Genomic DNA, 14418 nt, shown 5'->3' on the forward strand with positions numbered 1-14418 from the left:
AGCAGGGTTTTCCGTGCAGTTACCACAAGTTAACTACACCGAGGGCAGATTAATCGTGTTCTTATAGACAGTGATTCTCAACCTTTTTTCAGTCGAGTACCCCCTGACCAGTGCAACGCATTTTGGGTTAAAAAAAAAAGCTGTAATACAGAGCGCTGTGCCATCAGTATCTGATTTAATATCGAATACATACAATCCAGTTTATGGAATTACACTTATATTGTATTGAATATTTATTAAATAGCTATTTTTAACGGTTTTTTTAATGGAGGCTCATTTTAAATAAATGCACAGGTTAAATGCACAGGTTTGCTACCTCATGTTTTGAACAATACATCAAAACAATAGAGGACAAGTGAAAGTCATCTCATTCTTTTAGTGCTGGTGTTTGGTTTCAGGTATCTGGTTAACATGCCTCGAGAACGTCTTTCTCCACAGGTTCAACTGGCTTTAAAATGTCCAAAAAAGGTAGAGTATATAAAATAAATTATTGGTAGTAATATTCAATATGTCAAAGATTATTTTCCCTACACCCCATTTTTGTCTCACTTTACTCATCTTACTCTGGATGAAAGAAGTGAGATGAGCTTCTGTTTTGTAATGCACATGCAAATGAACATTCAACAAAAACACATCAATAATAATAGAATATGCCTAAAAGCCTAAAAGGATGTTTGTCCATGGAGCATGCTTTCCCTGAATTTAAATAGGAAGGCGATTGAACGAGTCCCAATTTACAATACCTAGATTAATCCTGGAAGGCAATCTGTCTTTTACTTATCAAAAAATTAAAAGATTGTTTTACTAACCATGATCCTACTTTACTTTATAATTCTAAATGTACCTACGTTGCTGCTGTTCACTGTGGACGAAGAAGGTAAGTTGGAGCTTCTGACATGGAAACAGGGTGACTTAAATAGTCTATAATGTCAAGACAAAGTAGGAAATGAGTGTTATTGTATTCTCAATATGTCCACATAGCATGCTTGTCCTTATCTAATCTGACGCTCAAAGAAAATCACTTATAATAAACTACAACATCTAAAGACTGAAAAAAAACATACATGTTATTTGGTGGAACTATCGTGTGATATCGTTTAGTCAGTGAATTCAATATTTAGTCTGACCATTATTGATCCTTTTCTTCTCTTCACCTCCAGACCCATCCAGGGTTACCTTGGCGACGTAAAGCAAAAGATCACATCGGACCCACAGGTCGAGCTGGAGAGCAGACGAGAGGTAACAATATTTCCGATATCATCGGGCAGCTTGTGTTTTTTGGAACTCCTGGGGCCCGACCGAATGGACGTAGAATAAAGCACAACAGAGCCGAAAGCCAGAGCGTCCCAGAGGCCCACTGAGCGCACTGTCACCCAACTTTATCAACTTTGGTGTTCAATAAAACACTCAAGCGTCTAAAGTGGCACTTTTGTATTGTGAGATTTATGGTAGCTTAGTGGTGTCGAGGTAATGTGGTGAATGGGTTTTAAAACAGTGAATCGGTCGCAGGTGTCGTAAAAATGGCAGTGGCTACAAAGCTGCTCAAACCTCTTCCACCGACATGCACGCTGAGTCAGATCTTTTTCTAAATCAATCCAGGTTTAAAGCGTTCCCATATGCATGAGTTATGAGAAGATGAACACGTTGGACAGGTTGTAAACGCGTCAGAGAGGAGAGAGAGCCACTGAGGCCTTCACACACATGCACACATCCCATATCAACACAGACTCATTCAAATTAATTTCAAAGGCAGATTCTGCTACCGTGTTCTGCAAACCAGTGAATCAATATTTAATTCAGCATTGCTTTGAGTTTGAAAGACAAACATTAAAAGTAATAAAACTACAGCCATGCTGGTGGTGAAGGTATCCTATTTAATAAAACATATTGGAAGAATGTGCAATACAGAGCACTTGATAAAATATAGAGAAAAAAACATTGCTATTCTTGGCCAACACAAGGCAACACAAATAAAATAAAGTAGTGATGAAGTTTGGCCTGAAGGAGGCGCCAGAGGTACACAACCATTACAACATCCAAAGGTTAACATTTTAAAAAGTGACACAATTTTGAATGTGACTAAAATGTGTCAACAGAAAACTAGCTATGACAGAACATTTGAAGAAAGGGCCTATATCATTAATTTATTGATTATCTTTGCTAAATTATATTTTCACAAATGTAAGTTTACAAGCCAAAGGCCTATTTTTAGTTTTTTTTTTTTTTACAAAGAGTTTAAAATGTATATAAAAACTCTGAAAGGCTGTTCTAAAAAAAAGGCCATGAGAACAGTAACGACATGCGTAGATAATCAATAAATTAATCATAAATTGTGCCTTAGTGTTTTATTTTTATATTTGATGCTTTTTTTTCCTGGAATCAATTTACAATGAAGGAATACTTTACAAATACTGTACTTTTTTGTTTATCATTAATTGTATATGTGATTATTATGTTGTATTCCATGTAGCCCACACAGTGCTTCCCAAACTACTGTCTCCTCGGTCTTTGGCGTTTCCGTCTAATTTGGTCCTCTGCAGCCGCCGTAGGCAGCACAAAAACCAGCAAAACATTTGATGGTTGCAAACTGCAGGACGACGATTTAAAACAGCGCTTTTCTATCGACGTAACCCTGCATATGTAAACACGAGTATCTGCGCATCGCAGGAGGGAAGTCGTTACGCATCACGTGCGCATCCTTTCATAGCCATGCAGCCGGGGTTAGAGTTCAGTAAATACTGATGATGTCATCGTCTGAAGATGGCTGAAGGGTGAGACTGAACTCGCGAATTATTGTTTGGGGGGTTTTAACTATAATAAAGCAGAGGGCACCGTCGTCGTGCTCACACGGTGCTCGTTATTGCGCGCCGTGTAAAACGTGACCGCGCGCGACGGGCTCGTGGAGCCGCCGAAGCTTCTGCGACTCACGGAATCGGTTCAGGAAGTGCGTTTGTTTACCAAAACATAGCCCCGGCTAGCTGTTAGCCAGTGCGGGGCAGCTTGAATCACGCAGTGGCAAAGCGTGGGCATGTAAATACACACGCACGCGTCCGCTATTCCTACAGCTGGCGAGTCTGTTCAAGACTCAACGCGCGCACTCGTGGCTCGCGTCCACCAAACTGCGTCGCGTGGCGCTGCTAGCTGACGTTAGCTCCCTCGCTTCTCTTTGCGTGTGTATGTGAGTGAGTAAGTTAGCCAGAACTAGCTCGAGTGTCTCTGTATTGACGAGCCGTGTTTTGAGCGTCTGGTAAACGGGTTGTTGTCGTTGTGGAGATGTTTTCACTGCTGTTTCTGCTTTCCAAAAGTAGCCCGTCTCTAAACGTGCTGTGTGTTTCCAGAGAAGGCTGGTGGGGAGGCTGGCTTCAGCAGAGCTTCCAGGCCGTAAAAGACAAGGTAATGCTCATGAATACAGTCACCAGTGACTTGTTTACTCGTGTGAGACTTCAGTGAACAACACACAGGAACCACATAGTTGTCATGAAAGGTCAGAGACAAAACATATAGATGTCGATGCACCATTATTACTGGCAAAGTATAATGCAAGGATATAACTGCAGTGTAATTTGAACATTGCAGCCTGTAAATAACAGCTGGTTGCACAGCATGATTACGGACTAGATTTAAACCATGGCAGCTATAAACGTTAGCTATGCACATATGGGACATATGGGGCGATTCATTCACGATGCCTGAAGGTTGTGTTTTCTTCATTTTTTCTCTATGTATTGTTGTCGTGAGCCTCTGTTCTTTGTTGTGTTTTTATGTACTTCCTCATGCGGATGAGTAAGGTGCACCTGGATTTTGATGTTTTTTTTTTTTTGCTCTCTCCTGCAGTCAACTGAGGCCTTAGAATTCATAAAGCGAGACCTGACCGAGTTCTCCACTGTGGTGCAACATGACACAACCTGCTCAATCGTGGCCACGGCCACGGCTGTCCGGAATAAGCTCGCGGTAAGTTGCAGCCTTCTCCGTGTTCATTGTTTTTGTTTTCCCCGTGTGACAGTCGGGTCAAATGGCATGCCTCAAAGTTTAAAGTCAGTTTTATTGTCACTTCTTCCATTTGTGCAAACATATAGAAGAATATGTTTCTCTACTGTCTGACATAAAGTGTAATAGTGCAAAAAAAGTAAAAAAATAGACGACATATAAACAACATATAGCATATAAACAACATCAATTAGGAAACTATATAACATCTATACACATCTCCTGTGTGGATGATATGTTTCGATGCTAAGTACCAAATCACACCAGAGTATTTATGCTGCTTTCCAGGTGGAAGGTTCGTCTGAGACCTCAGAAAAGGTGAAGAAGAGCCTCTCTAGTTTCCTCGGGGTGATAACCGACACGCTTGCTCCACCTCCCGATAAAACCATTGACTGTGACGTAATCACCTTGGTGGCAACGCCATCAGGAACTACAGAGATCTACGACCGTTCTAAGGTGGGTCTACTCGTCCTTTTTAGCTGAGAAATAGACTTCGGAGTCGCCTCTTAATACGTCAAGTTCACTGTATGGAACGGAGGACTCTGGTTAATCTCCTTGAACAAAGTGTTGATTCAGGACCGATGGTTGTCTCGTGTCGTCATGAGCGGCTGCAGGACTGTGACAGTGAGCACGTGATCTGCACGCTGAGACGGAACGACCACAGCTAAGCATTCGTTTGTCCCGCAGGCTCGTCTCTACAGTCTGCAGGCGGACCCGGCTACGTACTGCAATGAGCCCGATGGTAAGACGGCACACAGACCGCCACCGGAATGTTAGACTGGCGTTAGTTGTGTTTGACAGGAGCGACTCTTTAATTTGTTGCGTTTCGGTCCTCAACCTTTTTCGTGAAAGAAAATATTTTTCACGGACCGGCCTTCACGGTGTGGCCGATATATATGACGTAATGAAATAATACGACCGGCATGAAAACAAATATAAAATGCATGCAAATACAACTCTCCATTACGTCGAATTAGTGGGAGCCCTGAGCTCGTTTCTCTGCAACAAGCCGGCCCATTGTGTTCTTAGTGTCATCTCTACTCCGTAACTTAAACCTTTAGTCCAGTCTACTCTGTAACTTAAACCTTTAGTCTAGTCTACTCTGTAACTTAAACCTTTAGTCCAGTCTACTCCGTAACTTAAACCTTTAGTCCAGTCTACTCTGTAACTTAAACCTTTAGTCTAGTCTACTCTGTAACTTAAACCTTTAGTCTACTCTGTAACTTAAACCTTTAGTCTAGTCTACTCTGTAACTTAAACCTTTAGTCTACTCTGTAACTTAAACCTTTAGTCCAGTCTACTCTGTAACTTAAACCTTTAGTCTAGTCTACTCTGTAACTTAAACCTTTAGTCTACTCTGTAACTTAAACCTTTAGTCTAGTCTACTCTGTAACTTAAACCTTTAGTCCAGTCTACTCCGTAACTTAAACCTTTAGTCCAGTCTACTCTGTAACTTAAACCTTTAGTCCAGTCTACTCTGTAACTTAAACCTTTAGTCTACTCTGTAACTTAAACCTTTAGTCTACTCTGTAACTTAAACCTTTAGTCTAGTCTACTCTGTAACTTAAACCTTTAGTCTAGTCTACTCTGTAACTTAAACCTTTAGTCTAGTCTACTCCGTAACTTAAAACCCGCTTCACAAAGACAGGATGTTGGAAATGGAAGCAGGTTCAGAGCTTTTTTGGCGACCTCAGGATATTCTGCCTTGATTTTAATCCAGAACACCGGCAGAATGGTTGTGTGAAACAGACTTTTAAGTTTAATTTTTTGGGTAACGTATCACGTGACCTTGGCGTGTGTCAAGAGGCTTAGACGCACAGACGGATGTATCCGGCCATTTTTCTAAATAAATTGGGGACCGCTGCTTTAGAGTACTTGCTGCTGTGACACATGCATGTCTTCTTCAATGTTGGTCATTCATTTTCTAGATTAGTGTGGTGATCCACAATGTGACGATTGTAAGGAGGGCTAACTGTAAGACGGATGGGATATTACAAGCCTTCTAAACATTTGTCTCTTGAATGTATTTTAATGAGAAGCCGTTTTTGTCCAGGACCCCCAGAGCAGTTTGATAACTGGCTGTCCAGATTCAGTTTGGAAGACAAGAAAGCAGAACTCTCAGAGCTTTTGGTCAGCAGTCCCTCTATACGAGCCCTTTACACCAAGATGGTATGTATTGATGCTTTTCTCACCACTTATTATTAAGCATCCCGACTCGCAACTACTGCATCTCCATACGTATTTATTTGTCAAACGCTTTTATCCAAAGCGACCTACAATAACGCAATGTCAAGAATTGTCAGTGCAGTGAACAAGATGAGGACGTTTTGTTGTTGTTTTCACAGGTGCCAGCGGCTGTAGCGCATTCAGAATTCTGGCAGCGGTATTTCTACAGAGTCTTCCAGTTGGAACAGGTAATTATGCCGTTTGTACTCTGAAATGCAGAATGCAGCTCAAATTACTGTCTTGGGCGCCACCTGCTGGAGGTCCTGAGTCACTGCCAGTGGCTCCACATGTAGGAAGCGCTGGTTGTGTGTTATATAATCTGAATTAATTGAAACATGATTCACTTTAAGTAACATAGAGGACATGTTTATGGGACCGCCAGTATTGATACATTTTTACACACAGAATTATTTAAAATACCAGAAAACACTTAAGCAATCGAGTGCGGCCGCAACATATTTACAAGGATTTACTTACCTTCTTGTCGTCGACAACATAAAGGTGGAACAGAATTTAACATGTTTTATGCTGAAAAACGAATATACATGAAAATCAGAAACCGTTTATTTGCCAGGAATGTTTACACAAACGAGGAATTTGCACATATTAGACATGACGTTAGACAAAACGTGCTCAGACAAACGGATAGCGTTAATGTAAGTGTATGTTAAAGTGACGTGTGTGTTTAAATATGAAGTGTGCAGGGGAGTGACCGGTAAGAAGAAAGGAAAAATAGTCAGAGGGAGGTCACACATTTCTTTTTTTTTTTTTTACGATACACACATTGAAATTCTTGCCAACGTTAACATTTCCCTCTAATTTGTGTTTTCTAGGAGGAGGCGAGGAGGTTGGCATTGAAGCAGAGGGCAGAACAGACTGCACACACGGAGACTCTTGGCTGGGAGGAGGAGGAGGAGGAGGAGGAGGAAGGTATGCTGTCTTAATTTTCTCAAATAGACAGATTACCTTTAAACAAGCTGTCGTTCACCGCCTTTCCTGCTCTTCCTGTCAGATGACTTCCTCGGCGCTACGTCGTCTTCTCGCCTCAACTTGACGCCCCCCTTGGACGACAGCGCGCCCCGACTCTCCGCCAACCCGACGGCTCCCACGGGAACGACTCGGCCGAGCCCCGTCCCGTCTCCCGCCGAAGAGCGAGACGCCACCCTCTCGGTCGGCAGCGACAGCGTCAGCCTGCCGACGCAGGTGTCGGCGCGGCGGGAGCCCGTTGCCGCGGCGCTGGCCCAGAAAATGACAGAAGCCAGCTTGGAGGATGCTGCGGACGGGAAGCGAGCGGAGCAGAAGCCCGGGAGGAGCGACTCGCATCTTGAGGCGCAAGGGAAAGCCGTAACCCAGCCGGAGGTCACCGCTGACGGGGCGGCGGCGCGGGTTTCGGCCCCCGCCTTTAAACCAGACGCAGCAAAGGAGGAGGGGCCGCAGGACCTGAGGGTGTTCGAGCTGAACTCCGACAGCGGCAAGTCCACGCCCTCGAACAATGGCAAGAAAGGTGAGATGACTTCAGGATGTTCTTCAGTTGGCAGTGAGATTCCTGTCGTGAGCTTTCCACTGAACGGGCTTAGAAGCAGCAGATTCGAGGTCACGCAGTTCCAAAATGTGTCTTCCTGTCTCCAGGGTCCAGCACCGACGTCAGCGAGGACTGGGAGAAAGACTTCGACCTGGACATGACCGAAGAAGAAGTCCAAATGGCGCTCTCTAAAATAGAGGCTTCTGGAGAGGTTAGTGCTGTGGCAGCGGAGACCGCTCACGGCGCTCTCGTCTGTCCGAGCTGTATTGATCGGTACCAAGGATGATTATTAGCATATTAGCTTATTAGCTATCTAATTGGCATTTGTGTATTCGTCGTACGAGCACATGTTTCCCTGCTGCGTCTAGCTGGCTTGTTTCTGGCAGTTTGACATGTGATCTGAGGAGATATTCATTGAGAGAAGATAACTTTATTTTTCTTATCATTATTAAATAACCACTGTAAGCAGACTACTTGATCACTATTAGCAAATAGTTCAACTTCCCAGGCTTTTTGATCCATATAAGTGGTTGATTGCTCTAAACTCGACCACTATAAGCAGTTTCCACCTCTTTTAAAAATACTAAATTACAAACATAAATTTAAATATGCATAAGAAAGACAACAAAAGAAGAGAAAGAAAAATAATGTAATCATGTCAAGTCTGTGTGTGTGTGTGTGTGTGTGTGTGTGTGTGTGTGTGTGCGCATGTGTGAGCATGAAAGTCAGCATGCCTTGTGTTTGTTCAGGGATTTTGGATTAAACCTCTGTGGCAATTTCTAAGCAATGGTAACTAAAAATGTGGATATAACAGCTAAAACAAGAAAGAAAAACAACGCCATACATATTCTTTTAGGCAATTTTTTAAATTTTTTATAGAGGGACATTTCTTTGTGAGGTGGGAAAAGTTATTCCATAACTTGGTTCCCCTAAATCTAATAGAGAATGGACCTTTGCTGGTCAGTAATTTGGGAGGATGAAGATGTGAAGATTGACGAGTTGAGTGAGAATGAATCTGAGAATTGACTTTGAAGAAGGTTTTGAAATGATCAGGAATATTTCCTTCACCTAAAAGTGTCTTATACATGAAAATGCAAGTTAAAGAAATATTAATGTTATAAATAGTAAGAATCTGTAGTTTGTGAAATAAAGGAGCAGCTGAGACGTGAGACTGTGATCGTGTTGCAATGCTAACAAAGCAAAACTAACTCACGCTTTTTATCTTCTTTTCTTTTACCAGATGGACGGCGACTGGGAGAACTGGGAATGAGAGCCACTGCAACACAAACTGTGTTCCACCATTAAAGCTCGTTCTCGGCAGACGAACCGTGCTTATCGTGTTTTAACTCTTTGTCCACACTGTCACCATGTCATGATTGTCAGTAGGGGATTTTTCTGGCGGGTTTCGGCCATATTGGTGAACCTGGAGAAATAGCAACTGGAAGACCAAGGCAATAAGAATTACACGGCTCTGTCAGGAAGGCCTCCAGCGAGGGGAATGGCTCACGGATACTTGATGGGGTAACGTCTGACTTAGCGTGCATACGACACTAGTCACTATCTTTTTATTTAATTATTTCTTCTCTTCTCAAGCTTAAAGACACGCAGTGGCTAGTCCGACTATGAAAGGTATCACTGCAGCAGGGGAGGAGCCGTTTCCCCTTTTTTCTTCATGCCATTAGATGCATCACGCATGTTGCGAGTGCATTGCAAGTTGGGCAATGACTTTAACGGTCGGCTGCAAAATAGCCATAAACTATAACGCTGCTTGTCATCTTTCTGAGATGAAACGCTTCCCAAGGGATTTTTTTTCTTGTTGAATGATGATGATCGATTGATTTAGTTCTACCCGTGGCCCCATTCTTTATTTCTCATCTTTTTATTATGCAAGTGACTCTTCAAAATGGAAAAAAAAAAAAAATATATATATATTTTTTTTTAGGCCTTCATTTACAGCGCACTTTTCATTTTGGATTCACTCCCAACTCTAGATATATGGCCTTGTAAAACACACTGCAGCGTGATTACTGTTCTCAACCAGCTGACACGTCATTGTTAGGTCCCCCCCCCCCCCGTTCTCTTTGCCATATCCTGTGATTCGTTTAAATATATGAGCTTGTTGCAGGCTGTAACTCTCTTGTCACCTTTGAACGAGGTGTTTGTCTTATTCGGGTCGTGGGGATTCATTAGTTCTGACTTCACTCGTGTGTGACTAATAAAGAGAATTCGATCCGGCTCCCGGTGACGCGATGCCGGATTCTTTGGCTTGACTTGTGTCGGGGGAAAGAAGTTTCTCTGTCGGCACTGTGTTTAAAGACAAAGTGGCTCAGTGTGCCAAGTAGACCAAGGAGCAAGGAGAGCACCCTCATGCTTTTTTTATTTTATTTTTTTCTCTCCGTCATCTGTAATGTAAATCGAGATGAAATAATCCCAGAGATGTCCTATTTATACTAAAATAAACGCTTAATTATTGTATAATGTGCTTTGGATTGCATGTCTGTGCAACATTGTGCAGATGGTTGCTGTTGAGTTGTATGTTTTCTGGTAAAGACATTGGCTTGTTCTTCAGGTTTTTGTGTTCTGACAATGTGTTGCATGTCTATAATTCTCGGCTGTGTATTCTCTCCCGATTCACACGTTGAACTAATCAAAGGTGTTCTGCACTCGTCTGTTTTCAAATCTGCTGTCACGTTTGTTCTTTATTTTTTCTTTTCATCTTTTTAAGTTGAGTATCTCACTATATATATATATATATATATATTTTTTTTTTTTTCCAAATGATCATTGTCATTAAAGGATTCATGGCTCGTGGGCGTCGTGTCGTGCATTGAGAAATAATCCGGTGAAGAAGGAAAAACCAGACCAGGGTCTGTTCAAACCAGACTTGGCTGCTCAAACATTACAATTAGTGGCGTTGAGGATCTTCAATTACAGTCCACGCTGTGCACAGAGGCTCGCCGCTCATACCAGAACTATTTGCCGATCACGCCAACTAACTGCTTGGCTATTGCAGGGAAATGTAGCAGTGCTCTTAAACTTAGACTTTCACAATGAAAAAGTAATGGTTCCTCACAGCTAGGTTTTTATTGCTGTCTGTGCCCCCATTATGAATGTAATAGCCGTCTGTGGGTGGTCACTAATACAAAGAATTAGAATTAAAATCCTGGTTTTAGAATTCAGTGTTAACTCAAGGTATTCTAAGGATCCACCCTTCAGGCTGGTCTGGCTCCATCACTTTGTCCCTCTACATACAGAATATCATTGACAGGTTCTGGTCGTGTTCTTTCGCACTTTGAGTTCTGGGCCGGGTGTCCGGCTGCAATGACTTTGCAATATAATGCGTTCTCAAGCTTTCATTGCAAAAACTATTTCACCTCATACAGTATTCTGCATTAGGTTGTACAGTTTCAAAGGATTGTTTACTTTGAGTGAAATATTTCTAGATGTCTTGTTCATCGCTTTATATAAACTTCTCTAAAATTCCACTTAACACAGTTGCTTTAATTGGTTGGTTTAAACTCATTTCAAAAGATTTTCCATTTGGAACGATATTAAATAATGGAAGCAGTACCTGCATGAATGGAAAAATAAGTACCTGCAGTACATAAAAACATTCACTTGGTGGTGGTGTCGTTCCATATACCCCCCCCCCCCCCCCCCCCAGTCACAACCTGCCACTCCTTTTCGCTCAGCCGCAGCATCCATCTCACAGACGTTCACATGTTCTGACCCGTTGTTCATCGGCAGCCGCACTAATGATATCAACTCGGCTGACTTTCTCTTGTTTTCGCTCTGAACCGCTCTCAGCCGGCCTCGTGGGCCTGAGGCGTGTCTGAGGGGAAGCAGCCAATGAAACGACCGGGGTCTTCGTCGGGATGGGCTGGATGTAGGTCACTGTGGAGGGACACCTGTGCAGCGCGCTGGCTCTGCAACATGGATGCTGCCTGTAAAGATGGCTCCTGTCTGTCTGTCTGTCTCTGTCTCTCTCTCTCTCTCTCTCTCTCTCTCCTTCCTTCACACACACACACACGGTGGGTGTGGTTGTAGTGAGCGTGTGTATGATGAATTGGAGGAGGGGGACTCGTGAGCATCAGTCTATCGCACCAATCGGTGTGTATATGTATATATATATATATATATATATATATATATATATATATATATATATATATATATATAAACAGGAGAGGTTAACAGGAGAGATTATTGTCAATAATAATTATTATTGGCAACTCATCATCTTTGAGCCATACATAATTTGACTGCAGCTGTGTTTTTGTGGCTGCAATGACACTTCACCTGCTTATTTGTTGAATGATAGTACCGCTCTTTTATTCTGAAACCAGCACCCCTCATGTAATGACTTATGCACATGCGGCCCGAACTGCACCCCACATCACACACACACAGCATATACATTACATTCTTTCTTACTCTGTTCCCACTCGGAGGCCTTAGTCAGCAGAAAGGCTGTAAAGGAATTTCCTGTTGAAGCCCACCGCTCCCTGGGCCCGGCTGCGTGTGTGTGTGTGTGTGTGCTTTACGTTACCGCCGGCTCTTACCAATGTCATCTACAGATCGTTTCACCGTGGACAGACAATGAGGAGGAGGGGGGGATGGGGGGACTACTTTCCTCCCGAGGATCCGTCCCCCCTTCCCCCTCGCAATCCATCCTCGACCGAACACTTCCTGCCTCTCTCTCTGCCCTCCGCGCTCCGTCATATATGAGCAGTCACACTCATTCCCATCTCCCAAACGCACATGCACACATATGCATGCACACACACACACACACACAGAGTCAGGATGAGGTCATTGTCTTGAGAGCGGGTATTATTCTCAGGCACCCTAAAGGGAGAAACCCTGTAACCCCTCTGCCTTTCAGTAGCGACAAAAGACTCTTATGGAATGTGTTACCAGGGCCCCCCCCCCCCCAATGCACACTCATTTCATATGCGTGAATTAGCTTTGTGTATTTCTTCCAGCGCCGACACACACGTGCGCAGTGAGTTCACTTCTCTTCGCGGTGCATTTAGACGTTTAGTTTGACTCTTATCTGATACGGACTGACATCTATGTGTGAGCGGCACGTCCAACTTAGTTTCCTCCTTGTCACATCGAGAGAAACTGCAGCCACTGGGCGAAGTGCTGATCCATTGCCGAGCCTTGTGGGGGAGAGAGAGAGAGAGAAAACAACTTCTTAAGGACTCTTGAGATGCCTCTGGATTTTTCCATGACAGACCATCGCCTTTCCCAATGTCGAGCGGTGGGAACAGGCCACTTTGTTTATACGAAGCGGTGTCTGGGAGGAATGCAGGGTTTAGCCGGGGGGGGGGTATGATAACTCCCACTCCATTCAGATTTATGGTCAAGACAGAGGGGCTCCTCTGGATGCATGTCAGGGGACTAGTAGAACACCGCCCCTCTCCTCCCGGCCTGCCAAAGCAAATGTTTAGCCGAGCGAACCCTCGCTATTCTTTACATCCCTCTCTCCGTCTCTCTCTTTTCCGTGCAATCATTGTGGAAAAGTGTTTTTTGAGTTTTAAACCTGATTATGAACCCGTGTTTTAGTGGATAGTCTGCACAAGAGTGTGGGTCGGTCGTGTGAGCGGTTTCTGATGATTTACTTTTTCACTTCCATTAATAATTTGGTACTTTGGGATGTAGGCTCTTTAGCTTCCTTGCCGAGAGTTCGATAAGGAAGATTAATAGCGCCCTCGTATCTGTGCGGTCAATATGGAGCCCCAGCAGGGAGCCTGTTAGCTTAGCATAAAAGGCTGTTCAAGTGCCTTCGGAGGTCCCTGCTCCCGGGCCAACAAGTTTTAAACAGTCGAGATATAGTGCGAGGCGCCCAGTGGGGGAATGCTGCGACGGTTGCACTGGGCCAAGCCGCTGTTTGATTTATCACCAACAATCTGGACAAAGCGGAATAAAAAAACATGCAGCAGGAGCTGGTCAGCACGGAGAAGTGTGTCCTTTCCCCATCTTTACAGATTAGATCCTTCAGTGTCCTCAAGTGTGTCTCCTTGCTTCAGGAAAAGGCAGTTACTGGTCTTTAATTTGCTTCCATATCGTGTTCAGATTTGCTTTAAATCCGTCAGCACATTCCTGGGCTCGGATGTGCGAGTGATTTCACAGCGGGGTGACTTTAAAAAAAAAAAAAAACTCCTCTAATAGTTTTCTAAATTCTTCAAAACCCAGCCGTTCCCTTCGCTGAGCCCACAGTTGTACAGCCCATCAGCCCGGGACTCAGCTTTGCTCATTTTGTCCCCTTGATTTTAACAGCCACTCTGAATGTCCTGTTCCCCTTCCCCCTCGCCCCCCTCCCCCCACCCCTCTTTTCATTACTGTCCCATTCATTCATTTCTTGTCATTCTTCTCCAGTGCTCCGGGACACCGGCGGGCTCATTCATCTCTCTGCATGTCTCTCCCCCTCTCTCCCCCGGTCCATCAGAGGACCTCACACTCCCTCATCTCATCTGATGTCTGGTAATTGAAGGTGAGATTGTTTTGGTGGTGGAGGAGAGCCGAGGCTGAGCCAAGTTGATCTGTCTCTGCAGCCATGCAAATTAGACTGTCAAAACTTCACTGCACTCGCTATAGCCTGTTTAATAAATCTGACTTGTGAATTTCAGCGTCCTGGAGTTGAGGCGAAAGGTCTTTTGAGGAACTCGGTTGGACTA

The 14418-nt window shown here is 43.7% G+C and overlaps 1 protein-coding gene across 1 annotated transcript; it reads left to right on the forward strand.

The window, feature by feature from the left end:
- The first annotated feature begins 2716 nt into the window (after nucleotides 1-2716).
- On the forward strand, nucleotides 2717-10546 carry bsdc1 (BSD domain containing 1). The gene is made up of 11 exons (XM_079216713.1): nucleotides 2717-2771; nucleotides 3339-3393; nucleotides 3835-3951; nucleotides 4276-4443; nucleotides 4675-4729; nucleotides 6041-6156; nucleotides 6333-6401; nucleotides 7047-7143; nucleotides 7226-7717; nucleotides 7843-7946; nucleotides 8976-10546. Exons 1-11 carry the CDS (start codon nucleotides 2761-2763, stop codon nucleotides 9003-9005), a joined length of 1314 nt encoding a protein of 437 aa, XP_079072839.1. The 5' UTR covers nucleotides 2717-2760; the 3' UTR covers nucleotides 9006-10546.
- Nucleotides 10547-14418: the final 3872 nt, after the last annotated feature.

This window comes from Taurulus bubalis, assembly GCF_910589615.1.
Source record: "Taurulus bubalis genome assembly, chromosome: 4".
NCBI classification, from domain to species: domain Eukaryota; kingdom Metazoa; phylum Chordata; class Actinopteri; order Perciformes; family Cottidae; genus Taurulus; species Taurulus bubalis.